The following is a 25,267-nucleotide window of genomic DNA, read 5'->3' on the forward strand; positions in this document are numbered from 1 at the left end:
GGGCAACAAGAGCAAAACTCCATCTCAAAAAAAAAAAAAAAAAAAAAACCAAAACCCAAGTCTTCCTACTACACGCCCAGCCTGGCAGAGGTGATGGGTGCGGGGAAAGGGCGACAGGACCTGAGCACCAAGCCCTCTGGGTGGCTCAGGGTGGGCCCGCAACACCTCATCCCCAGAGGATGGGCCAAGAGTGCAGCCGCCAGTGCCCTGATGGAGGGACCTAGATCAGCACCACTCCCTTCTCTCCTCCCCTTCCTCCCCAGAAAAGCAAGACATGATTTGGGTCAAAGACCCAGACCAGAGCAGACCCACAGAAACCTCTGCTTCAGCTCTCCCCAGGGGTCACACATTTCACCCGGGCTAATTTTAAACCCTCCCTCAAATGCCTCCCTTCTGGCCAGACCTCCCCAGAGGCCTCTTAAATAGCAAGTTCTCAGCACAGAGCTTCCTGCTTGAGGTGGGGTGGGGTGAGTGTAGGGGCTGTTTCCCGGCTCAAGACTCATTTCCAGGATTCCCTCTGGGCCCGATGACCCTTTTCCTCAGGGTTCCATCTTTCAGGTTCTATAGAGTCCAAAAGGCTACCCCACAGCTCCCATCCTGTCCCTGGTCACCTCTCAGGTGATCAAGGCAGTCACAGATGAGCTGGTGGGCCCCTGTCTGCCTGAGCACAGATGCTCTGTGGGGAGCAGTCTGGGAGGCTAAGTGACAGCAAGTGTGACCCCCAAACACCTGCCTTGGTTGCTACTCGATTCCAGCCACCCCAGCAGATGACATCTCAAAGCCCACCCCCTTGTACAGACAGGGAAACTGAGACCCAGAAAGACTCAGTAATTTGTCAATGGCACACAGCTAAGTCCACGGAGGAGCAGGGCTCCTGAGACCAGGCACCCTGACTCTGCTGTTTGTGAGGGCACGGGGAGCGGCACAGGGCAGCCTCATCAGCCTCATGGGTGGGTAAGTGCTGCCATCCGTCCACTCAGTATGACACTTGTTTAGGATGACAGCCACACCAGAGTGAGGAGGGCAGAAAAAGGGGAAACTGGCAAACCAGGAGCAGGGGAAGCGTGGGCTCTGCAGGCTGACCAGCCACACGTGGGGAGGACAAGAGGTTCCAAAGCCGCCCAACAACTGCTTCCATCAAGCCTGCCCAGCCCGTCCACTCCAGGGCCCTGACAAGCGTCCACAAAGCTGCTTGCACTGCCCCCTCGGCTCACCCCTTCCTCACTCCTTAACTAAAGGTATCCAGCCTTCAGGTCTTTCTGGCGTCCTCAGCTCCCCTTTCCTTCCTCTGAAGTCCCACAGTGGCCATTAGGACCCCTCGCCTTATAGTTCCCAGCAGTCTGAGGTATCCCTCACCTTGACTACAGAAAGCTAGGGCAGGAACCAAGCCTCAAAACATTTCCATCTCCCAATGTCCCTAGAGTCAGGTCTAAGCACTGGAGACCTCCCCCATCTCTACACACCTCAGTTCCTGCAGAGAAGAAACTCACAAGCCAGAGACCCGATGTGATCCAGCATAGCAGAACGATACCATAAATGGCAGAGAGGGCCCGGGACGGTGGCTCACGCCTGTAATCCCAGCACTTTGGGAGGCTGAGGAGGGCAGATCACTTGCGGTCAGGAGCTTGAGACCAGCCTGGCCAACATGATGAAACCCCATCTCTACTAAATATATGAAGTTAGCTGGGTGTGGTGGCACACACCTGTAGTCCCAGCTACTTGGGAGGCTGAGGCACGAGAATCCCTTGAACCCGGGAGGTGGAGGTTGCAGTGAGCCAAGATCACGCCATTGTACTCCAGCCTGGGCAGCAGAGCGAGACCCTGTCTCAAAAAAAAAAAAAAAAAAAATGGCAAAGAGAACAGACCTCAGTTACACTGGAGTTTGCTTCCTAGCTTCATGCTTGGCCTGAGGAAGCCACTTCATCTTTCCGAATCTCAGTTTCTTATTTTTATTTATTTATTTATTTATTTATTTATTTATTTATTTATTGAGATGGAGTCTCACTCTGTTGCCCAGGCTGGAGTGCAGTGGCACAAACTCTGCTCACTGCAACCTCCGCCCTCTGGGTTCAAGTGATTCTCCTGCCTCAGCCTCACAAGTAACTGGGATTACAGGTGCCTGTCACCATGCCTAGCTATTTCTTTTTTTTTTTTGTAGAGACAGGGTTTCACCATGTTGGCCAGGCTGGTCTCCTCACCTCAAGGAGTTTAAGGTCAGGCTGGTCTCACCTCACCTCAAGGAGTTCCTTGAGGTCAGGAACTCCTGATCTCGGCCTCCCAAAGTACTGGGATTATTTATAGGTGTAAGCCACCATGTCTGGCCTCTTTTTTTTTTTTGGAAATGGAGTCTCAGTCTGTCCCCCAGGCTAGAGTACAGTGGTGCTATCATAGCTCATTGCAGCATCAAACTTCTAGGCTCAAGAGATCTTCCTGCCTCCGCCTCCAGAGTATCTGGGACTATAGGTGTGCACCATAAAGCCTGGCTAGCTTTTCCAGTTTTGTAGAGATGAGGTCTCACTATGTTGCCTGGGCTGGTTTTGAACTCCTGGGCTTAGGGAATCCTTCTGCTCCGGCCTCACCAAAAGTGTTGGGATTACAGGTATGAGCCACCATGCCTGGCCTCAGTTTCTTTATCTTCACAACACAAACACCATCTACCTCCAAGACTGAGAGCTCACCTTACTCTCTCCATTACTTGTGAGAGCAATAAAATGCTGGCTTCATTTAGGGCTCCTGCATTTACCTGCACAAGGACCTCCCTCATCAAGTGCCATGAGTCACTTATTAAGGTTATCTACTGAAGCTGGATTGGGTCCAGGTCAGACTGAAGCTGGGAATGTGGGTGAGATGTCCTAAGGTGGTCACTAGAGTCTTTAGTTTTTCTCTTCCCCAGGGGAGGTAATGTCCGAAATACAAGACACATCACGGAGATCAGCTAGTTCAACTCCTTCATTTTATAGATGGGGAAACTGAAGCCAAGAACAAGGTGACAAGGCAAGCTGACGGCACAGCCAGGATCCTTCAGCAACGGCAGGAACAGAGACACGCAGTTACTTCTCCAAGGTCCAGCCAACTAGTCTTGTGTCTCAGGCCAGTACTGGGGACCACCGTGGTACCTATGTCAGGGTAACAGGGCCTGACATTCAGGAAAACAGGCTGGATGCTCCAACCTGGGCAATATAGTAAGGCCCTATCCCCCCAAAAAAATCAGCCAGGCGTGCTGGAAGGCACCTGAAGTCTGAGCAACTCGGGAGGCTCAGGAGTGGGAGCATCGCTTGAGCCCAGGAATTCGCAGCTGCAGTGAGTCATGATCGCAACACTTGCATTCCAGCCTAGGCAACAGAGCAAGACTCTACCTCTAAAAAATAAAAATAAAAACTAAAATAAAAGGTTAGATGCAGCCAAGGATTCAGGCACCAACAGCTAGTTGATGACAAGAAGGAAAGCTCAACCAAAGAACTCATGTCCTGCCTATTGGGTTTAACTCATAGTAAACTCATGGGTTTATTACAAGAATTCAGCACATACACAAAATGTTCTAAAGCATTTGAAGAGTGCATGGGGTGGTTCTCACAATCTCAGGCTGCTGGAAGGCACCAAACACATTCATGTGGGCCCTTTTCCTTCCATAGTCTCATCCCTTCTGCAGAAGCATCCAGCAACCCAAAATGTGAAGAGCAACCATGGCCCTCCAAAAAATCACCCTTATGGGAAATAAGAGCAGAAATGCTGGGAGCACAGTCAGGTCCTCAGCACAGCTGGAAGGTACGCCTGTAGTCAGATGGAGCAGGTATGGGGGAGACCTGGGGAACGGATGGAGGATGATCCTGAGAACTCAGTCAAAGATACTTGTTGAGGAACAATCCTTCCGGTGGAACCTGCTGCAAGCAACAATATAGGCAAAGAACGTGGCCAGGGTTGAGTACCCATACAGAAAACCACAGACATGGCTGTGCGGCTCTCATGACCCACCGGAGCAGACCCAGCCCTGCTGGAGGACCCAGTCAGTGCCAGGCCTACCTAGGGGAACTGACCAATTTTTGGCACAACTGTGTATCTGCCCAGCAAAGCTTTGGGGGCACCCAGAGCTGCTCTTTTCTGAAGCAAGTCTTGCTGCTTGTCTTCCCTCTAGAGTCACAGGAAGTGCCAGTGAGTGGGCTATCACTCACTGGCACTTCCTGAAGTCCTCTAGGTCTTTGTTGCCAATTGTTTATAAGCCTGACTCCTTTGGGGAGAAGGGCCTGTGTGTTCTTGAGCTCTTTCCCTCCAGCCAGTGCTAGACCTAGGGTGCGCCTAGGAGCTACCTATATTTATTTTTAAATAAAAATTAAACGTTTATTTTTATTTTTATTTTTATTTTGAGATGGAGCATCACTGTGTGGTCTGGGCTGGTCTTGAACTCCTGGGTTCAAGTGATCCTCCCGCCCCAGCCTCCCAAAGTGCTGGAATTATAGGTGTGAGCCACCTCACCCATCCTGAGCCACCTCTTGACCTCTCCCCACCTCCCTGGGAGGCCCCTCAGTCTCACTCTCAGCTCCAGCATCGTAACTCAGTCCTGGGTCCTGGGGAAGGGGAGAGCAGCGCCTGGGTGGCACAGGAAGTAGAGCTCCCCATCCTAAGCCTTGTTTCTGGAGGCCCCTGGAATGGGCAATCCCCTTCCAGTAGCAATAGGTCTAGAAGGAGCTTCTGGACCATGCTGTCTAATCCCACCACGACGGAGGAGCCTGCCCAGGCTGCGCAGGTCACCCAGCCCTCTCCTTCAGGAAGGTATGAGCTGCAAACTGACATCCAAATGTTCTTCCTCCACAGCCCTCTCCAGCCCAGAGGTTAAGGGGTCATTTTTTAGAGAAGAGAAGTAGGAAGACGGGGCTCCAACAAACCCATTCCCATCTACGTGTCGGTGATGTTCTTCCTTCAGACAAACTGACATTTGTTTCAGTATCTTCAGAAAAGACCAAATTAAACAACCCTTCAGGAGCAAAGTATCAGGAGCACCCAAGACACCAGCACAAATCCAGGCTTGTGTGGAAAGGGACTCAGCCTGTTTCTTTTTTCTTTTTCTAATTATTTTTTAATTTTTTTGAGATGGAGTCTTGCTGTCACCCAGGCTAGAGTGCAGTGGCACCATCTCAGCTCACTGCAACCTCTACTTCCCGTGTTCAAGCGACTCTCCTGCCTCAGCCTCCCGAGTAGCTATGACTACAGGATTGTGCCACCACGCCTGGCCAATTTTTGCATTTTTAGTAGAGACGGGTTTTCACCATGTTGGCCAGGATGGTCTTGAACTCCTGACCTCAAGTGATCCGCCCACCTTGGCCTCCCAAAGTGCTGGGATTACAGGCGTGAGCCACTGCGCCTGGCCTACTCGGTCTGTTTCTACCAGCTCAGGTAGTTGTCTCTCTTGGCCCTGGACACTGCCATAGGCAGACCTGGCATTCAAGCTGCTGCCACAAAAGGCCAGTGACCCGGACAGCAGATGGTTAGGGTCCGTCCTCCCAGGGCACACACAGGGCCCAGCTCACACGGGCGAGCTGCAGGAATAGGGAACAGGCTGGTGGGGGAGAAGGAGGGGCCAAAGCAGCTGAGCAAAGCCTCCATGAAAAGCAGGACTGGGACGCCGGGTTGGCCAGGAGCCACGACCATGGGGACCCCACACTTGGTGAGAAGTGGCTGCAGCCTGGCCGCTCACCAGAAGCACGTCTCCCCCTGCAAGGGGAAGGACAAGCCCAATGCTGAGGGATCCAGCTTCTCAGATACTGTGACCATGAGGACAAGCTCCATAAGTGCTAGCTTTTATTAGCAATGTAAAAGGAAAAGGCAAACACTGCTTTCAAAAACAGTGGTAGGCTCAGGGATATTAAAGTCTCTTATGCTTTAAGTCTAGGGGACAAATCCCAGCCTTAGAATAGCCACGAAAGGACCACAGACTCCAGGAACCACCACCTAAAAAACAGATCTTTCTCCGGATCACCTGAGGTCAGGAATTCTAGACCAGCCTGGCTAACATGGTGAAACCCCGTTCCCACTAAAAAAACAAAAATCAGCCAGGCATGGTAGCGCACGCCTGTAATCCCAGCTACTCGGGAAGTTGAGGCAGGAGAATCACTTGAACCCAGGAGACGGAGGTTGCAGTGAGCCGAGCACACCACTGCCCTCCAGCTTGGGCAAAAAGAGTAAACTCCATCTCAAAAAAAAAAGAAAGACCCTTCTCCACCAAGGACACTGAGGCAAGAAACCACTGGAACCACTCCCCAATCTTCCCCACCCACAGACAACCCACCAACCCACCAGGAACTATCACCCCTCAAGGCCATCTCTGGCCTTCTGTAATTTCCTGCCTCACAGTATTGGGACTTGGATAGAAGACACCCCAGGAAAATCTCACTGCAGGCAATAGACATATCCTACAAAAAAAAAAAAAATGACTTTTGCAGCAACCCTTTAGCATCTCTAAAAGTTAGAATTCAATCTGGAAAGGAAGAATTGTTTCAACTGCCCACTCACAATGTTCAAGTAACGAATGCGCGTGCTTCAGAAGTCCCCTACCCACTGCTTTGAGTGAGCTCTTCTGGTGTCATCTGGATGGAAAACACTACTTTGGGAAGGGGGTCAGAAGAGGAGGGAAATCCAAAAAGGGAAAAATGAGCCTCTTATAAGCCCCTCCCACATCCTTCCCCAACTCCCAGCCCTCAGCAGCAACCCAAATACAGAACATCTGAGCTGGAAGAAACCTTATTTTTAGACAAGGAAACCAGGGCCTAGGGGTCGAGCCAGTTGCTCACAGTTACCGAGCATGTCAGAAACAGCCTGTGTCCCCAAGTGCCCAGCTCACGAGTGAATGCTCTTTTGCAGACCTTGATCTCACACCAACCCACTCAGACCCAGTGGGGCCAGCCCAAGCTACCCAGGAACAAGTGACCTTCAGCTTTTTTTTTTTTTTTTTTTTTTTTGAGACAGGGTCTTGCTCTGTTTGTTCAGGCTGGAGTGCAGTGGCGCAAACATGGCTCACTGCAGCCTTGATCTCCTGGACTCAAGCGATCCTCTTGCCTCAATCTCCTGAGTAACTGGGACCACAGGTGCATACCACAAAGCCCAGCTAATTTTTTTTTTTTTTTTTTTTTTTTGAGACAGAGTCTCACTCTGTCGCCCAGGCTGCAGTGCAATGGCATGATCTTGGCTCACTGCAACCTCCGCCTCCGCCTCCGCCTCCTGGGTTCAAGTGATTCTCCTGCCTCAGCCTCCCAAATAGCTGGGATTACAGGTACCCACCACCATGCCCAACTAATTTTTGTAGTTTTAGTAGAGATGGGGTTCCACCATGTTGGCCAAGCTGGCCTCAAACTGCTGACCTCAAGTGATCCATCCGCCTCAGCCTCCAAAAGTGCTGGGATTACAAGCATGAGCCTCTGTGCCCAGCCCCCAGCTAATTTTTTAAGTTCGTGTAGAGTTGGGGTCTCACCATGTTGCCCAACCTGATCTCGAATTCTTGGGCTCAAGCGATCCTCCTGCAATCCCAAAGTGACTCACGCCTATAGTCCCAAAGTGCTGGGATTACAGGCGTGAGTCACTGCACCTGGCCTGGTCTTCGGCTCATGAGCAGAGGACAGACACAGTATCTTGCAAAAGGTTGGGGTAGGTGTGATGGTGGCGGTGGCAGGGGAGTGGGGGGTGGTCCCACTGGATGATGCCATGGTGAGTCCTTCATGGTTACAGGCCAATGACAAGACTGAATGACAGACTGCCAACTCCCACAGCTGAGTGTGAGTGGCCTTGTGCCCCACTAGCTGCAGGGAGGTTGGGGGTGGGTGGCTGGAGCAGGGCCCAGCCATCCCTACCAGCCCAGACCACAGAGCACATGAGCTGCAGCCTACATTTCTAAGTTTACGGCTTTCCTGTTATAAAGACACTGAACAGGTTTCTAGAATTTGCTGCCATCACCATCACACCCAGATCCAATCTGGCTCCCCCAAGGGAAAGAGACCCCATTGAGAACCAGGACACTGCACTCAGGGTCCAGCTCAGAAGACACCCGCGGACAAGACTTCAAACAAAACACAAAGAACCTCAAAACAACGTCAGGAAACCCAGGTTGAAGACCCAGCCCTGTCACCGGCCATGGCAGGTGGCTTTGTGGCCTTCTCTCGTCAGCCTCAGCTACAGGAGAGGAGACTTGCCTCAGGTCCCGTCACACACTGACACTCCATGACACCGGGCATTTTAAAGGGCAGTAGAAGAACATGACTGAGTCTCGGATAAGACTCAGTCACTGTCCTCCATCTGCTCAGAGCTTCAGTGACTCCTTCTGCCCACAAGAAGGCAAAGAAGTGGTATGAACAAAGAGAAGGGGACAGAGCTGGAAGTCAGGAGCCAGCTCTGGGCCCTAGACCAAGCTGGGCCTGGGAGCTTGAGGGGCGTCTCTGCAGAGCCAATGTTAGGGCTGCTGAACAGAAACCTCAGGGCAGTCACACCCTTGGTGTGGTCTTGGTCGCCATGGTGGGTATGGGGTGGGGTGGGAGTGTTTTGGGGAATTGGGTCCTGCCTGGGTCCCGCGCTTAGGCTTGGCACCAGCAGGTTGCTCTTATGCCTCCCACAGGAAAGAAGGCCCTCTGAGTATGGCCACTTGACGTGAGGTGGATGGAATGTGGCGACATGGCCCGCAGACCCAGGACTTATAAGGCTCTGAATAACGACACAGGGGAAGACAGCAAGTAGCACACAGCCAGACACTGGTTGTGAACCTAGATCCACACACTTCACAACATGTTTCCCATGCTTCCTGCAAGGAGCTCTGAGGCAGCTCAGCTACCCAGGCAAGGACAATGCCCAGATCCCCTTCCAAGAAGCCCCCATCTAGAGGATACTTGGCCCCAGAGTTTACCAGTGTCACCACAGCCTGACCTAGTATAGTAAGGACAAGTCCCAGGTTCAGGTGGGATCTGGTGTTCTGCCTGCCCCTGCTATCCTAACTCTTGCCCCAAATTCCATGTTATCAGGGCTTGCCTATAAGGTCCCATCCTGGGCTGCCCCTTGTAGTTTCATTCCTTTACACAAACCATCAGCAAGCAAAGCTCACAGTCCTTTGAGCAACAGGTAGAACAGGTATGGGGTCCCCATTTTACAGATGCAGAGATTAGTTCAGGGATCAGGTGCCTGGCTGGCCAGTGGCAGAGCTGAGGCTCAAGTCCAAGTTGCCTGAAAAGTTTGGGGCTCTTCCCCATAATGTGTGATGTGTCCTAGACTTCCAACTGTGTGTGTGTGTAGGGGCTGGGGAAACACAAACTAGGGGGAACTGAGCCAGGGTGAAAAGTTCTCTCAAAGGAGGGACAGGGCTGGGCATCTTTAAGGCGGCTTCAGACCTCATTCTCCAAGCCACTTCCAGCCCCAGGAAGAGAAGGCTTAATGTTGCAGGAACACACCTGGTCAAAGCCTGTCGTGTGCACTTCACCTACACCTCATTTAGGGAACTAGACCAGAGAATGAGCTGTGCTTGCAAACTTGGTGTCAGGGCAGGCTGGCTGAAGCAAGCTTTCCATCAGGCTTCAGACAGAGCCAGGGGCCAGGACTTGGCTTTTGGAGGCAAAGTTCACTGGGCACCCCGGCATGGAAGCCTCCCAGGCCCACCCACCTCCTGCAGCCTTCTTGGTGTTGTGTGGCCAGCTAACACGGATCTACTGCCTGCCTGTATGGCTGGCAAGGGTTGCAGCTGCCACCACTGCCATACAATACCTCACAGAAGGGACTAGATTCAAGGCATTGGGCTGGAGGACTCCTACACCCCTCACTGCCAGCTCCTAAATCAATACCTCCAACACTTAAAGCACATGATGCTATGCTGGCATGCACACACGGCCCCGAGCCCACCACACCTAGCCCATCACTTGACAAAGGCAAATGAAACCTGACAGGAGAGATGTTTCCTAACATGATGCTCCTGTCAGGAGAATGTTTCTGTTCAGAGGTAGAAGCTGCTTCTGCAACCTGCATTCTGGTTTGCAGCTCCCTGCCACAAACATAGTAGGACCCTCCGTCGCAAGCTGTGCCTGGATATGGCCATGACTGTACATCAAGAACAAGAGGCCGGGTGCGGTGGCTCACGCCTGTAATCCCAGCACTTTGGGAGGCCGAAGCAGGCAGATCACGAGGTCAAGAGATCGAGACCATCCTGGCTAACACAGTGAAACCCCGTCTCTACTAAAAAAATATAAAAAATTAGCCGGGCGTGGTGGCGGGCACCTGTAGTCCCAGCTACTCGGGAGGCTGAGGCAGGAGAATGGTGTGAACCCGGGAGGTGGAGCTGACAGTGAGCTGAGACGGTGCTACTGCACTCCAGCCTGGGTGACAAAGCGAGACTCCACCTCAAAAAAAAAAAAAAACAGAAAAAAATGGCCGGGTGCAGTGGCTCATGCCTGTAATCCCAGCACTTTGGGAGGCCAAGGTGGGTGGATCGCCTGAGGACAGGAGTCTGAGACCAGCCTGGCCAACATGGTGAAACCCCGTCTCTACTAAAAATAAAAAAAATTAGCCAGGCATGGCGACGTGCGCCTGTAATCACAGATACTCGGGAGGCTGAGGCAGGAGAATTGCTTGAAGCACGGAGGTGGAGATTGCAGTGAGCCCAGATCAGGCCACTGCACTCCAGCCTGGGTGACAGAGTGAGACTCCATCTTAAAAAAAAAAAAAAAAAAAAAGAACAAGAACCAGGCTGGGAGCAGTGGCTCACGCATATAGGCCTAGCACCTTGGGAGGCTGAGGTGGGAAGGATCACTTAAGCCTAGGAGTTCAAGATCAGCATGGGCAACACAGTGAGACCTCATCTCTACAAAAAGTCAAAACATTAGCCAAGGGCCAGGCATGGTGGCTCACTCCTGTAATCCCAGCACTTTGGGAGGCCGAGGCGGGCAGATCAGGAGGTCAGGAAATCAAGACCATCCTGGTCAACATGGGGAAACCCCGTCTCTACTAAAAATACAAAAATTGGCCAGGGGCTGTGGCTCACGCCTGTAATCCCAGCACTTTGGGAGGCCAAGATTGGAGGATCATGAGGTCAGGAGATGGAGACCATCCCGGCTAACATGGTGAAACCCCATCTCTACTAAAAATTTTAAAAAATTAGCTGGGCGTGGTGGCGGGCGCCTGTAGTCCCAGCTACTCTGGAGGCTGAGGCAGGAGAATGGCATGAACCCACAAAGGGGGAGGCTGCAGTGAGCTGAGATTGCGCCACTGCACTCCAGTCTAGGCAACAGAGCAATATTCCATCTCAAAAAAAAAAAAGAAAAATACAAAAATTAACCAGGCATGTTGGTGTGCACCTGTAGTCCCAGCTACTCTAAAATCCCTTGAACCCAGGAGGTGGAGGTTGTAGTGAGACGAGATCACACCACTGCACTCCAGCCTGGTGACAGAACAAGACTCCATCTCAAAAAAAAAAAACAAAAAAAAACAATTAGCCAGGCATGCGGCATGTACCAGTGATCTCAGCTACTCAGGATGCTGAAGCTAGGGGACTGCTTGAGCCCAGGAGCTCGAGGCTACATTGAGCCATAATCATGCCACGACACTCCAGCCTGGACAGCAAAGCAAGATCCTGTGTCAGGAAAAAGAAAAAAAAGGACCAGTCTAGGCAAAAGTTGGAAGGTGCAGAGCCTTTTCATCAACAGTTCTTCAAAAATGGGCCAGGCGCAGCGGCTCACGACTGTAATCCCAGCGCTCTGGGAGGCCGAGGTGGGTGGATTACTATGTCAGGAGTTCAAGACCAACCTAGCCAACGTGGCAAAACCCTATCTCTACTAAAAACACAAAAAATTAGCCAGATCGCTTCTCTGCCTTTTGGCTAAGATTAAGTGTGAAAAATTAGCTGGGTGTGGTGGTAGGTGCCTGTAATCCCAGCTACTCAGGAGGCTGAAGCAGGAGAATCGCTTGAACCCGGGAGGCAGAGGTTGCAGTGAGCTAAGACTGAGCCACTGCACTCCAGCCTGGCAACAGAACAAGACTCCGTCTCAAAAAACAAAAAAGAAATGGTCTCAGCTCCTATGCCTGCCAGTATCCTCTCCTAGTTCCCCGCCCCCACCTGCACTAAAAGTGTAAGATAGTTGGGGAGGGGGAGGTTAGTTAACCACAAAGAAGGGCTAAGTACTCCAGACTTCTGCCATGGCCTGGTCCAAGTCAGGCCCTGCCCGTCCTCCCTGGAGGTTGGAGGCGGCCTTGATAGCTTGTGACAGTCAAGAGCCTCTGCTCAGTTGGCCGTGAGTGATTGACAGCCAAGGCAGATGGGCCTAGGCAAACGCTCCCACCATGCCCAGGCTCTGCTGCACTCCAGAGGCCTCCAACGCTGATACAGCCACCAGTGCACTCTTCAGGAAGGGAAGGCCCAACAATCCTGCCACCTGTCTAGTGTTGGCACGTATCAGAGGTAACCATACTCTCTCCATCAAAGGGTGGAATGCGGGAAGAAGCAGGATACAAGGAGGCCATGCCGGTGCCTGGGCAGCCAGTGGACGGGTTCTGGCATATGAAGCCTCATGGGTTGCCCACAGTTCCCACTTAATGGTGGCATTTTTTTTTTGAGATGGAGTCTCACTCTGTTGCCCAGGCTAGAGTGCAGTGGCACAAACTCAGCTCACTGCAAGCTCCGCCTCCTGGGTTCCCTCCATTCTCCTGCCTCAGCTTCCCAAGTAGCTGGGACTACAGGCACCTGTCACCATGCCCGGCTAATTTTTTTTTTTCTTTTTTTCGTATTTTTAGTAGAGACGGAGTTTCACCATATTAGCCAAGATGATCTTGATCTCCTGACCTCGTGATCCACCCACTTCAGCCTCCCAAAGTTCTGGGATTACAGGTGTGAGCCACTGTGCCTGGCTTGTTTTTGGTTTTTTTTTTTTTTTTTTTTTTTTGAGGCAGAGTCTTCACTCTGTCGCCCAGGCTGGAGTGCAGTGGCACCATCTCGGCTCACTGCAAGCTCCGCTCCCGGGTTCGTGCCATTCTCCTGCCTCAGCCTCCCGAGTAGCTGGGACTACAGGCGCCCGCCACCGTGCCCGGCTAATTTTTTGTATTTTAGTAGAGACGGGGTTTCACCGTGTTAGCCAGGATGGTCTCGATCTCCTGACCTCGTGATCCGCCCGCCTCGGCCTCCCAAAGTGCAGGGATTACAGGCGTGAGCCACCGGCGCCCGGCCTGTTTTTGGTTTTTGAGACCAAGTCTCACTCTGTCTCCTCTCAGCTCACTGCAACCTCCGCCTCCCAAGTTTAAGCAATTCTCCTGCCTCGGTCTCCTGAGTAGCTGGGATTACAAGTGTGCACCACAACACCCGGCTAATTTTTGTATTTTTAATAGGGACAGGGTTTCACCACGTTGCCCAGGCTGGTCTCGAACTCCTGGGCTCAAGTGATCCGCCCATCTCAGTCTCCTAAAGTGCTGGAATTACAGGCGTGAGCCACCGTGGTTTTTTTTGTTTTTTACTTTTTTGTTTGTTTGTTTGAGACAGGGTCTCTCGCTCTATCATCCAGGCTCAAGTGCAGTGGTGGGATAGTGGCTCATTGCAGCCTCAACTTCCCGGGCTCAAGCGATCCTCCCACCTCAGCCTCCTGAGAGGCTGAGACTACAGGCATGTGCCAACATGCCCAGCTAGGGAGCATCGTTTCTGAAGTGTAGGGGACAGGTTCTGCCCCACTGCCTCATTATTTTGCCAGAGGCATGTGGATCCTTCTGGTGCAGCCATGAGCGGATGACAGAGGAAGTGACATGACACCAGATGCTGCTGCCCATAACCAATGGCAGAGCAGATCCAGTACCCAGCTCTGTAGTTCAGTTCTGGGTAATCTTGGACCAGGAGCTCAGCACTCAGGGCAGGCGGGACTCACTCTGCCTCCAGTTCTCAGGATTGTCCTGAGGACCCGTGGGATAAAAGGGTTGAGAGCATGAGAGCCAAGCAAAGGCTCAGCATCCACAAGCCATGGCTTCCTCTACTTACAGCACTTGCCAGTCCCACCCTGGACATGAGGAGGAGAGGAAGCCAGCATGTCCCAACCTTGAGTGGGATTTTTTTTTTCTTTTGAGACAAGGTCTCGCTCTGTCACCCAGGCTGGAGTGCAGTGTGGCATAATCTCAGCTCGCTGCAACCCCTGCCTCCCAGGTTCAAGCCATTCTCCCACCTCAGCCTCCTGAGTAGCTGGGACTACAGGGATGCACCACCACACCCAGCTAATTTTTTGTTTTTGTAAGGACGGGGTTTAATCACGTTGCCCAGGCTGGTCTTGAACTCCTGGGCTCAAGTGATCCTCCTGCCTTGGCCTCTTAAAATGCAGGGGATTACAGGCATGAGTCAACGTACCTGGCTGGCCTCCGTGAGTGGGATACAAGCCAGTTCTCTCTGGGGCAGACTAAACAGGCTGCCTATATGTGGAAAAGAAAGGGACAAGGAGACACAAAAGAATGCCCCCCCAGAATATCAGCCAAATGGCTCTTTAGAACAAGAATCATTTCTTTAGTTAAAATGCCCAAAGCAAAGGGTAGTGGAGGACTATGTGAAAGTAAGTCACCCCCAGGTACAGGAAATAAGGAAGCGTGCCATTTGTAGAGAATTTAAAATAAAACTGCTTGGGCGTGGCAACTCACATCTGTAATTCCAGCAGTTTGGGAGGCAAGGCAGGACAATCGCTTGAGGCCACAAGTTCGAGACCAGCCTGGGCAGCAAAGCAGACACTGTCTTTATAAAAAATTAGAAGGGGCCAGGTGCAGTGACTCACACCTATAACACAACACTTTAGAAGGCCAAGGAAGACGGACCACCTAAGGTCAGGAGTTCGAGACCAGCCTGCCAACATGGTGAAACCTCATCTCTACTAAAAATACAAAACTTAGACGGGTGTGGTAGCAGGTGCCTATAATCCCAGCTACTCGGGAAGATGAGGCAGGAGAATCACTTGAACCCGAGAGGCGGAGATTGCAGTGAGCTGAGATTGTGCCACTACACTCCAGCCTGGGCAACGAAGCAAGACTCTGTCTCGGGGGGAAAAAAAAATTAGCCGGGCATGGTGCTTGTAGTCCCACCTACTAGGGAGGCTGAGGTGGGAAGATCATTTGAGCCCAGGAGATCTAGACTGCAGTGAGCTATGATCATGCCACTGCACTCCAGCCTGGGCGACAACGAGACCCCATTTATTTTATTTTTTTATTTTTATTTTTATTTTTTTTTTGAGACGGAGTCTCGCTCTGTCGCCCAGGCTGGAGTGCAGTGGCGCGAGTTTGGCTCACTACAAGCTCCGCTTTCCGGATTCACGCCATTCTCCCGCCTCAGCCTCCAGAGTAGCTGGGACTACAGGCAACCACCACCATGCCCGGCTAATTTCTTTTTTTTGTATTTTTAGTAGAGATGGGGTTTCACTGTGTTAGCCAGGATGGTCTGGATCTCCTGACTTCGTGATCCACCCGCCTTGGCCTCCCAAAGTGCTGGGATTACAGGCGTGAGCCACTGCGACCGGCCGAGACCCCATTTACTAAAAAAAAGAATTTAAGGCCGGGTGATGTGGATCATGCCTAGAATCCCAGCACTCTGGGAGACCAAGGAGGGTGGATCACGAGGTCAGGAGTTTGAGACCAGCCTGACCAACGTGGTGAAACCCTGCCTCTGCTCAGAAAAAAATACCCATCCTGGCTAACACGGTGAAACCACGTCTCTACTAAAAAATACAAAAAATTGGCCGGGCGCGGTGGCTCAAGCCTGTAATCCCAGCACTTTGGGAGGCCGAGACGGGCGGATCACGAGGTCAGGAGATCGAGACCATCCTGGCTAACACAGTGAAACCCCGTCTCTACTAAAAAAACACAAAAAACTAGCCGGGCGAGGTGGCGGGCGCCTGTAGTCCCCGCTACTCGGGAGGCTGAGGCAGGAGAATGGCGTAAACCCGGGAGGCAGAGCTTGCAGTGAGCTGAGATCTGGCCACTGCACTCCAGCCCGGGCGACAGAGCAAGACTCCGTCTCAAAAAAAAAAAAAAAAAAATACAAAAAATTAGCCGGGCGTGGCAGCGGGCACCTATAGTCCCAGCTACTAGGGAGGCTGAGGCAGGAGAATGGCATGAACCTGGGAGGCGGAGCTTGCAGTGAGCTGAGATCGCACCACTGCACTCCAGCCTGGGAGACAGAGCGAGACTCCATCTCAAAAAATAAATAAATAAATAATAAAAATAAAAAATAAAATAAAACTGGCTTGGTTTGTTTATTATCTTCGTGCAACGACAACTCTAAAGAGTATCTGTGATAAAAGGCTCTCCTAGCAGGGGCTGACAGCCCCCATCACCCGTCTTGGGATGCCACCAACCCAAAGGAAACTAGTCCGGAGTCAGTCTCTGGGTTTCTGGTTGGCATCACCCAAAACTCAGCCGTTAGAAACTTTAGTTGCAGATACCTGGCTGGGCGTGGTGGCTCACGCCTGTAATCCCAGCACTTTGGGAAGCCGATGCGGACCGATCATGAGGTCAAGAGTTCGAGACCAGCCTGACCAACAGAGTGAAACCCCGTCTCTACTAAAAATACAAAAATTAGCTGGGTGTAGTGGTGCACGACTATAATCCTGGCTACTCAGGAGGCTGGGGCAGGAGAATTGCTTGAACCGGGAGGCGGAGGTTGCAGTGAGCCCAGATGGCACCATTGCATTCCAGCCTGGGTGACAGGGCAAGACTCCATCTCAAAAAAAAAAAAAAGAAAATTGCAGATACCTTTTCTCCCCCGCCTTCAAGTCTCACCAAAATCCCTAATATAAAACACAATAGCAGGTATACTGGGTGGTTAAGAGCAAACTCTGGGTTCAAATCCCAACCTCCCCACTTAATAGCTACAAGAAAGTTATTTAACCTCTCTGTGCCTCACTTTCCTCATTTATGAAATGGTGATAATAATGTAAGTACTTCATAATACTCTTACAAAGATTAAATTAAGAGTTAAAATGGTGCAGTATATTTAACAATGCCTGGCATAAATACAATATACAGGTTCACTATTATTAGTACAGCCTCTCCCTTAGATTACTTAGGCAGAGGGGACACATCCATGATAACTCCCAGGGAGGAGGGGAACCTGACCTCCTACTGCTATCTGCCTGGCCCTTCTTCTAGGTGAGTGCCCAGAAACAGAGAAGCCCCCCTTCCCTCATATTAAAAAAAAGCCGCAGACCAAGATGTCCCAGACGCTTTCAAATGCTATTGATGTTAAAGAAAAGGGAGGTGCCCAAATAGCACACTGGATCTAGGAATTACCTCGCAATCATCTAGAGTGCCTTATCCCCCACCTCCCACGCCCCCCTCCCTATTCCATCCACACAAGTCTAAGCACCTGTTCACCCACATCTCAGGGAGGGCTGACCTCAAGCCACCCAATGGTCCCAGGGCCCTGGCTGCTGACTGACACCCCTCTGAGGGCACATGATGGGCTCTAGGGTACCAGGCCTGTAAGAAGCAGGCCTGTCCCAGACACACTGGGATGAGGTAGAGGGAAGGGCCAAGCCCCTCAGGTCAAACTGTAGTCCCCTTAGCTGCCATTAACCCCTGCCTTTCTATAGCTTACCGTTAAGCTGGCAAAAACTTTTTTAACTCTTAGAAACTTATATCCTCCCTCAACCCAATAGTATAAATACCACTCTCCCTCTTCCAGGGTGCCTCCCAGTTAAAAATTACTCTAACAATCTCCAAACTCATCAAGTTGTATACACTAAACATACAGCCTTATATATGCCAATCATACCTCAAAAAAGCGGTTTTTAAAAATTACTATAACTTGGCCAGGCACGGTGGCTCATGCCTGTAATTCCAGCACTTTGGGAGGCCGAGGCGGGTGGATCACGAGGTCGGGAGATGGAGACCATCCTGGCTAACACGATGAAACCTCGTCTCTACTAAAAATAAAAAAAAATTAGCCGGGCGTGGTGGCGGGCACCTGTAGCCCCAGCATCTCGGGAGGCTGAGGCAGGAGAATGGCGTGAACCTGGGAGGTAGCGGAGCTTGCAGTGAGCGGAGATCGCGCCACTGTACTCTAGCCTGGGCGACAGAGCGAGACTCCGTCTCAAAAAAAGAAAAAAAAAATTACTATAACTTAATATCACCTTGTACCGTTAGTTGTCCCTCAATATCTGAGGGAGACTGGTTCCAGGGTTCCCCCTTGGATATCAAAATCTCCCGATGTTCAAGTCCCTTATATAAAACGTGTATATAACCTATGCACAGGCCGGGCGCAGTGGCTCATGTCTGTAATCTCAGCACTTTCGGAGGCCAAGCTGGGTGGACCACCTGAGGTCAGGAGTCAAAGACCAGCCTGGCCAACATGGTGAAACCCCATCTCTACTAAAAATACAAAAATTAGCCAGGCATGGTGGTGTGCACTTGCAATCCTGGAGGCTGAGGCAGGAGAATCACTTGAACCTGGGAGGAGGTGGTTGCAGTGAGCCGAGATCGTACCACTGCACTCCAACCTGGGCAACAGAGTCTGTCTCAAAAACAAAAAAAGGATGGGCATGGTGGCTCAAGCCTGTAATCCCAGAACTTTGGGAGGCTGAGGTGGGCAGATCACCTGAGGTCAGGAGTTCAAGACCAGCCTGGCCAACATGGTGAAATTCCGTCTCTACTAAAAAACAAAAATTACCCAGGTATGGTTGGCGGGCACCTGGAATCCCAGCTACTAGGGAAGCTGAGGCAGGAGAATTTCTTGAACCTGGGAGGCGGAGGTTGCAGTGAGCTGAGATCGTGCCATTGCACTCCAGCCTGGGTGACAAGTGAAACTCCCCTTCAAAAAAATTTAAAAAAAGAAAAATCTATGCACATTTTCTGGATACTTTAACTCATCTCTAGATTACTCACAATACCTAATACAATGTGAATGCTATGTAAATAGTTGTTATATTTATTTGTATTATTTTTGATTATTGTATTTTTTATCTACAACTGGATTCGTGGATGGGGAACTCATAGATACGGAAGGCCAACAGGAAGCAAGGTCTCCACTTTCAAAATAAAAATCACATTTACCCCTCCTCAGAGACACGGTAACTACCCAGTTATCCCTTGAGAATCACTAAGACAGGACATGTTTAGGTCGGAAGTTTGGCAGCACTGACACAGCCTGCCCTGGGCAGGTTACCTCACGTGGTCTCCAGTTCCAGCCAAGACTTACCTGCAGGACAGCCTCTAGATTGGGAGGGACATTCAGCTCCTCCCCTTAATTCCCTACTGCCCTCCTTAGCTTTCAAAGGGTATCAAAGCTCTGAACAAATCTTCCCAAGTGGCAGGAAAATGCCAATTTTCCCATAATCCCACAGTCATTACTGCCCTAAACCCAAACTCTCATTATGGCTGCATAGCCTGATATTGCTGCAATATAGCAAACTCCAGGTAGTCACCCAAACAAGCCAATTGGTTACACAAACCTACCCCCTCACTTATACATGCGACCCCCTCCTCTTGGAATGCCTTTTCCACCCCCACAGGTCTACTAACCTGGCTCCTCCTACTCACTCACATCTCTGTGAAGGCTGACCTCTAATCTCTCAGGAGCACCATGGTACCATGTGCTGATATGCCTTTATTTTATCTACCATTGCATTTCACATACCACCACTTCCTGGCAAGTCCTTCTCACCTCCTAGGCTGAGAATTATTCCCTTGTATCCTTAACCCCTGGGTCTAGAAAGAGAACTTAATGGGTATGACATGGATAAAGCCTATACGTAAGGCAGGCAAGCAGGCAGAGTCAAGGCTATCCAAATAAGTTCAGGACAAGCAGCCCCACTGATAACTCCCAGAACCATGAAAATACACTCCCTTCTCCAGTGACCCAGCACCTTTAGGAATTGAGGTCTTATGGTGTGCAGCAGCATTCCTTGGTTTCCTGGGCTTGCTCTCCCTAGTCTCCAACAGTTGACTGGGAAGAGCCTGCCTGAGTCAGCCATGGGACTAAACCACCACTAAATCAGCTAACGCTGATTCTCCAGATGGTGGCTCTTAGGGGTTGCAGAACTGACTGCCTAGGGAGCATCTAAACTACAGGGAGGATTCCAGTTCCAGCCTACACCATCAATCCAAGATGGAGCCACCAGCAGAGGAGCTCATGGCCCACTATTCAGAAGACTAGGCCAGGGCTTGGGCGACAACCCTTTCCCTTCCAGACCAGACAGACACTGGGCTCCAGGAGACCCTCAGAACCCTTCGTTTTGGACCTCTGCTAAATGCGAGCCCACCATGCCCTTTCGCAAGTGCATTGACTTTAAACCACCATAGGGCCGCAGGTCATCTCAATCCCCAAGGAGAAATGGTAGGGATTTCACTTTTTGAAGATCCTGCCCTCTTTCCCAGAAAAGGTACTTAGAAAGGAATGGCTAAAACCTCAAACGCTTTTTTCAAGACTTTAGAATGGCCACATGGGTCACCCTTCCTCACCCAACAGCAGTGGGTCTGAGAGTTTGTCCAGTTACTGCCTCTTGGGGGGTGTGAAGTCCCCACTGAAGTCGACCCTTTAGCAGAAGTGGGGTTCTGGGTCCCCACCCAGCTTCATAGGAGACATGCTCTCCCCCAGTTTCAGCCCATGGCAGGGGGCCAAGCACAGACTCCAAGTATGCTAGCAACCCTGTCACCCTCCTCAACTGTCAAGGGAGACTCTGAACAGCCAGGTAGAGTCAGGATGGGGGCAAGATCCCCAAAGCCAAGGGCCTGTTGGCATCAAGGTACAAGGAGGGCAAGGCGGAGCCCAAACAAACCCACCACACTCAAACCATTAGCGGACAGATGTCACAGTTGTATATTCTTCCCTTCCCCTTCCGCCAAAAAGTGGGGATCCAGACCTAGATTCTCATCGACTGGGGCTAGCTGAAGGTCTCTGAATTGCCGAGTGGGAGCCGGCGGCGCTTAGCCCAGCCCAGCCGAGGGCCACCGGCGCCATTCTGCACCAACCCCTCAGCACAAGGGGAGGAGGCAACACCAGTCCACACCAGGGGCTCTGCGGTTTCTCCCCCAGGCCAAGGGGAAGGACGCCCAAGGTGGATAACCAGCCTTTGGTTTCCTGGGCGAGAACATGCCAGGGCAAGGGCAGGAAGGGTCTCTCACCCCTGGAATGACGCAGCAGAGGCCAGAGGCCCTGCGAAGCCTGTCCCCTTTCACTCCAGTTCTTGTCTCCGGCAGCCTAGCTCCTCGTCCCTATTCACTGATAGCTTTGAGGCTTTTATCCAGCACCCCACCCCGCACACACATCCTCCCTACCATCCATTAACCACCCAGCTGCTGGCAGTTCCACGGAGCCGCCTCACACTCCCTCCCTTTCGCACATGGCCGGTGGACGACATGATCTCGCCCCTCCTGGCAGGATCCCACCCAGGCCAGCTTTGGGGTCCTGGCTTGGCTGCCAGGACAAACCCAGAGAGAAGAGGAGGAGGAACTGAGTGTCTTTAGTCATCTCCTTCCAAACTAATTAAATTGTGGGCTCACCTCTGCTAAAGCCCAGGTTCTGGGGCTGCGAAGAAAGCCCGCCCACCCCCATGACAACAGCTCGCGTGAACCGAGAAGTCGCCTGGTCGGCCGGCCCAGGCCTCCAAGGTCACGGGGAGGGGGTCAGGGTGGAAAAGGCAGTGGAGTGAGGGTGCTGCCCTCGGGCCGTGCTAATCCCGCTCAGCTCCGTGCCGCCGAGGCGCGGTCCTGGCCACGCGAGAGGTGCGCCCTCGGAGGAGGGCGGCGAGCAGGTCCGGGGTGGGGAGCCAGGGGCGCGCGGGCGGCAGGCGTGGAACGGACGCGGCGCCTCTCGCCCACTGCGGGACGCCCGGACGGCGGACGGCGCGCGCGGCCCGCCTCGAGCCCGAGAGGGCGGGGAGACAATGCCTGTCCGGCGGGGCAGTCCAGGCCGCACGCCCCCGCCCGCGGACACGGGCCGCTCCTCCCCGGGCGAGAGGCAGCGGCGGGAAGGCGCTGGGAGCGATGGCCACCCCGGCCCGGCGCGGGGCGGCAGGCCCCGCTCGCCCTCTCCAGCGCCCTCCTCGCGTGCGCTTCACCCGGCAAGTCCCGGGGCCACAGACCCACCTCCTCCTCCACGGCGCCGCCGGAGCCCGCGCTGGAGCCGGTGCCGGTGCTGCCGCCGTGCTCGCCGTCCGGCTTCAGGTTGCTCATGGTGCGGGGGAGGGGGCGGCGGGAAGGAACGCGAGGGCGAGCGCTGCGCCGGCCCCGCGGGGAGTGGGAAGGGGCGCGGGGAGCGGTGCGCTCGCGGGTGCGGAGCGGGTGGCGGGGGACCCGCGGGGCGGTGAGAGGGGCAGCAGCCGCGTCGGGCCAGGGTCACATTAAGTTTGGCGGGTGCGGGAGGTGAGGAGGGGGTGCAGCGGGGGAGGCAGTGGGAGCTGGAGCGGCCGCCGCCTCCGCCTTTTCACTGCGACCGGCGAGTGCGCCCGCGGCGGCGGCGGCGGCGGCGGCGGCGGGGGGCGGGCGCCAGGGGAGGGGGCGGGCGCCGGGCGGTGGCGGGGGGCGGGGGCCGGAACCGGCCTCAGCTGGGGCCCGGCCAGCCCCCTCCCCCGCCTGCCGCACGGTCTCCGGGGGAACGCGCAGCCAATCCCCACCGCCCACCACGGGCTCGCCCCGGTCCCGGCCGCGGCGCGCCGGCCTCCGGCCGGGCCTCTCCCCTCTCTCTTGCCTGGGTCAGCGCTCTCCCTCTCTCCTCTTCCCCCGCTCCCTTCTCCACGGCAAGTTTTTAAACTTTGATGAACTCGCCCAGAGAACTTTCTTAAAGGGGCCGCGCGCTGCGCGCCCCAGCCCACAGGAGGTGGAGCCCAGTGCCCGGCACCCAGCGCCCCAGTCTCTGGACGGCCCTGCCCTGGCGGCCTCGCGCTTGGGACGCCCGCAGCGAGGTTTCCGGGCCGTCGACTCCCCTTGTATCTTGACCTGCGGTTTTGGGGTGTCCAACGCACTCATTTTGCCCCCAAATCCAGTCGCCCAGACATCAGCTCCGGGGAGCCGGGTTCTGGGGATGATGGCCGGGGGAGGGGGTTGGGAGACACCTGGGCTTTGGCCCGGGCTGGGCGCTGTTTTGCTGAGTGACCTTGAGGAAATCACTTCCCCTCTCTGGCCTCAGGCTCCCAGCCCAGAGGGTGGGACTTAGGATCTCAAACTCCCTTCCCCTCCCAGTCACTATCTGAATAGGACTTAGGTGGGGAGTCGAGTGTTGGGACCCTAATGGTCATTAGATAGGGGTGCCTCGAATGACCAAGAAGGTTCTGTTGCCCACCTTGCCCTCAACACGTCTGGCTTTCAGGTCTTCTCGCTCGTCCCCTGACCTCAGTGCCCCTCACACCTTTCCCTACCTCCTATTGTGAGCCCGAAGGCTAAGGACGGATGTAGCAGCCTGGAGGCTCGGGCGGGGTCATCGTGACTCCACACCCCACCCCCGTGCAGGTCAGGGCGCGGCCTCTGGGTCGGTTTTCCTTTGTATTTGAAAACCCAGCCGATAGGGGCCGGCCCTGCCGCCGCACTAGAAACCCGCACCCACCTCGGGGAGCGCTGGAAGCGGCGCAGCCGGCTGAGCCGTGGAAGAACTGGGTCCCTCCTCAGTGCCCCTTCTCCTGGACTCGTGCTGCGACCCCGGGGGTCCCTGCCAGGGACGCCATCCGGCCTTAGAAGCCACTGGAGAGAAGTGAGGGGAGTCCTGCGGGACCCTGGCCCAGGTCGGGCATCACCTAGTGTAATCTACCGCCCGACGCCTAGTTTCTGTCCTGGCTTAACCCGCCAAGCTAGGTCTTAGCAGCTAGGTTTTAGTATGGAAGCGACGCACTTGTCTGTGTACTCAGAAAAGCTGGATTTGGGCCGGGCGAGTGGCTCACTCCTGTAATCCCAACACTTTGGAAGGCCAAGGTGGGGAGATCACCTGAGGTCGGGAGATAGAGACCATCCTGGCCAACATGGTGAAACCCCATCTCTATTAAAAATACAAAAAATTAGCCGGGCATGGTGGCACATGCCTGTAATCCCAGTTACTCGGGAGGCTGAGGCAGGAGAATTGCTTGAACCCGGGAAGCGGAGGTTAGGGTGACCCGAGATTGTGCCATTGCACTCCAGCCAGGGCAACAAGAGCAAAACTCCGTCTCAAAAAAAAAAAAAAAAGAAAAGGAAAGAAAAGAAAAGCTGGATTTGCAGTCACGGACTGGTTAAGATCCCAGACCGTGGACAAGTGCCTGAACCCTCAGAACCCTGTGTGTAGACCTCCTGAATTAGGGCTAGCACCACAGGATCACTGTGCTGTGGTTTAGTCTCCCCAGTAAATAGTAATCTCCGTCCTGACCTGCCATCTCACAGATAAATTGAGGCCTAGAGATGGGCAATGTCTTTCCAATGACATACTCTTTTTTTTTTTTTTTTTTTTTTGAGACGGAGTCTTGCTCTGTCGCCCAGGCTGGAGTGCAGTGGCCGGATCTCAGCTCACTGCAAGCTCCGCCTCACGGGTTCACGCCATTCTCCTGCCTCAGCCTCCTGAGTAGCTGGGACTACAGGCGCCTGCCACCGCGCCCGGCTACTTTTTTGTATTTTTTAGTAGAGACGGGGTTTCACCGTGTTAGCCAGGATGGTCTCGATCTCCTGACCTCGTGATCCGCCCGTCTCGGCCTCCCAAAGTGCTGGGATTACAGGCTTGAGCCACCGCGCCCGGCCTTTAGTAAATAATTATTGAGCACCTACTGTGGGCCGGGGACCACTTTCTGCTGGTGGCAAGGCCAGGAGCACCCTGGTTTCCCATCAGCCCTGTTGCCAACACTTGGCTCAGGCCCTGGGAAGGGGGAACTGCTGTCTGCAGGAGCCAGACCTTTACCCAGAGTTTTTAAGGTGCTTCCAGCCTTTGGCATCTCCAGGTAGAACCAACCTTGGGAATCCTCAGATACCCCTACCATCCTCCACAGGCCTCAGTCCAATCTGGCTGTAGGCTTGATCACCACCCCCTCCCCTAGAATAGGTCTTCCTATCAGGTTTTTTTTTTTTTTTTTTTTTTTTTGAGACGGAGTCTGGCTCAGTCGCCCAGGCTGGAGTGCAGTGGCGCGATCTCGGCTCACTGCAAGCTCCGCCTCCCGGGTTCACGCCATTCTCCTGCCTCAGCCTCCCGGGTAGCCGGGACTACAGGCGCCCGCCACCTCGCCCGGCTAATTTTTTTTGCATTTTTAGTAGAGACGGGGTTTCACCGTGTTAGCCAGGATGGTCTCGATCTCCTGACCTCGTGATCCGCCCGCCTCGGTCTCCCAAAGTGCTGGGATTACAGGCGTGAGCCACCGCGCCCGGC

At 53.4% G+C, this 25,267-nt stretch overlaps 1 protein-coding gene across 3 annotated transcripts in view; it reads right to left on the bottom strand.

Moving 5' to 3' along the window:
* RBPMS2 (RNA binding protein, mRNA processing factor 2) overlaps window positions 1–22,422 on the bottom strand; it is a 38,225-nt gene extending 15,803 nt beyond the window's left edge. For 2 of the 3 annotated variants that reach the window (XM_008016289.3, XM_008016290.3), the window contains exon 1: window positions 22,042–22,422. In XM_008016289.3, coding sequence (XP_008014480.1) covers window positions 22,042–22,128 — 87 coding nt within the window. In that variant the 5' untranslated portion in view covers window positions 22,129–22,422. Of the gene's footprint in view, window positions 1–21,456; window positions 21,553–22,041 lie in introns of those variants that run through there. The other variant, XM_073012232.1, reaches the window with a different exon arrangement.
* Window positions 22,423–25,267: the final 2,845 nt, after the last annotated feature.

Source organism: Chlorocebus sabaeus, chromosome 26 (genome assembly GCF_047675955.1).
Source record: "Chlorocebus sabaeus isolate Y175 chromosome 26, mChlSab1.0.hap1, whole genome shotgun sequence".
NCBI lineage: Eukaryota > Metazoa > Chordata > Mammalia > Primates > Cercopithecidae > Chlorocebus > Chlorocebus sabaeus.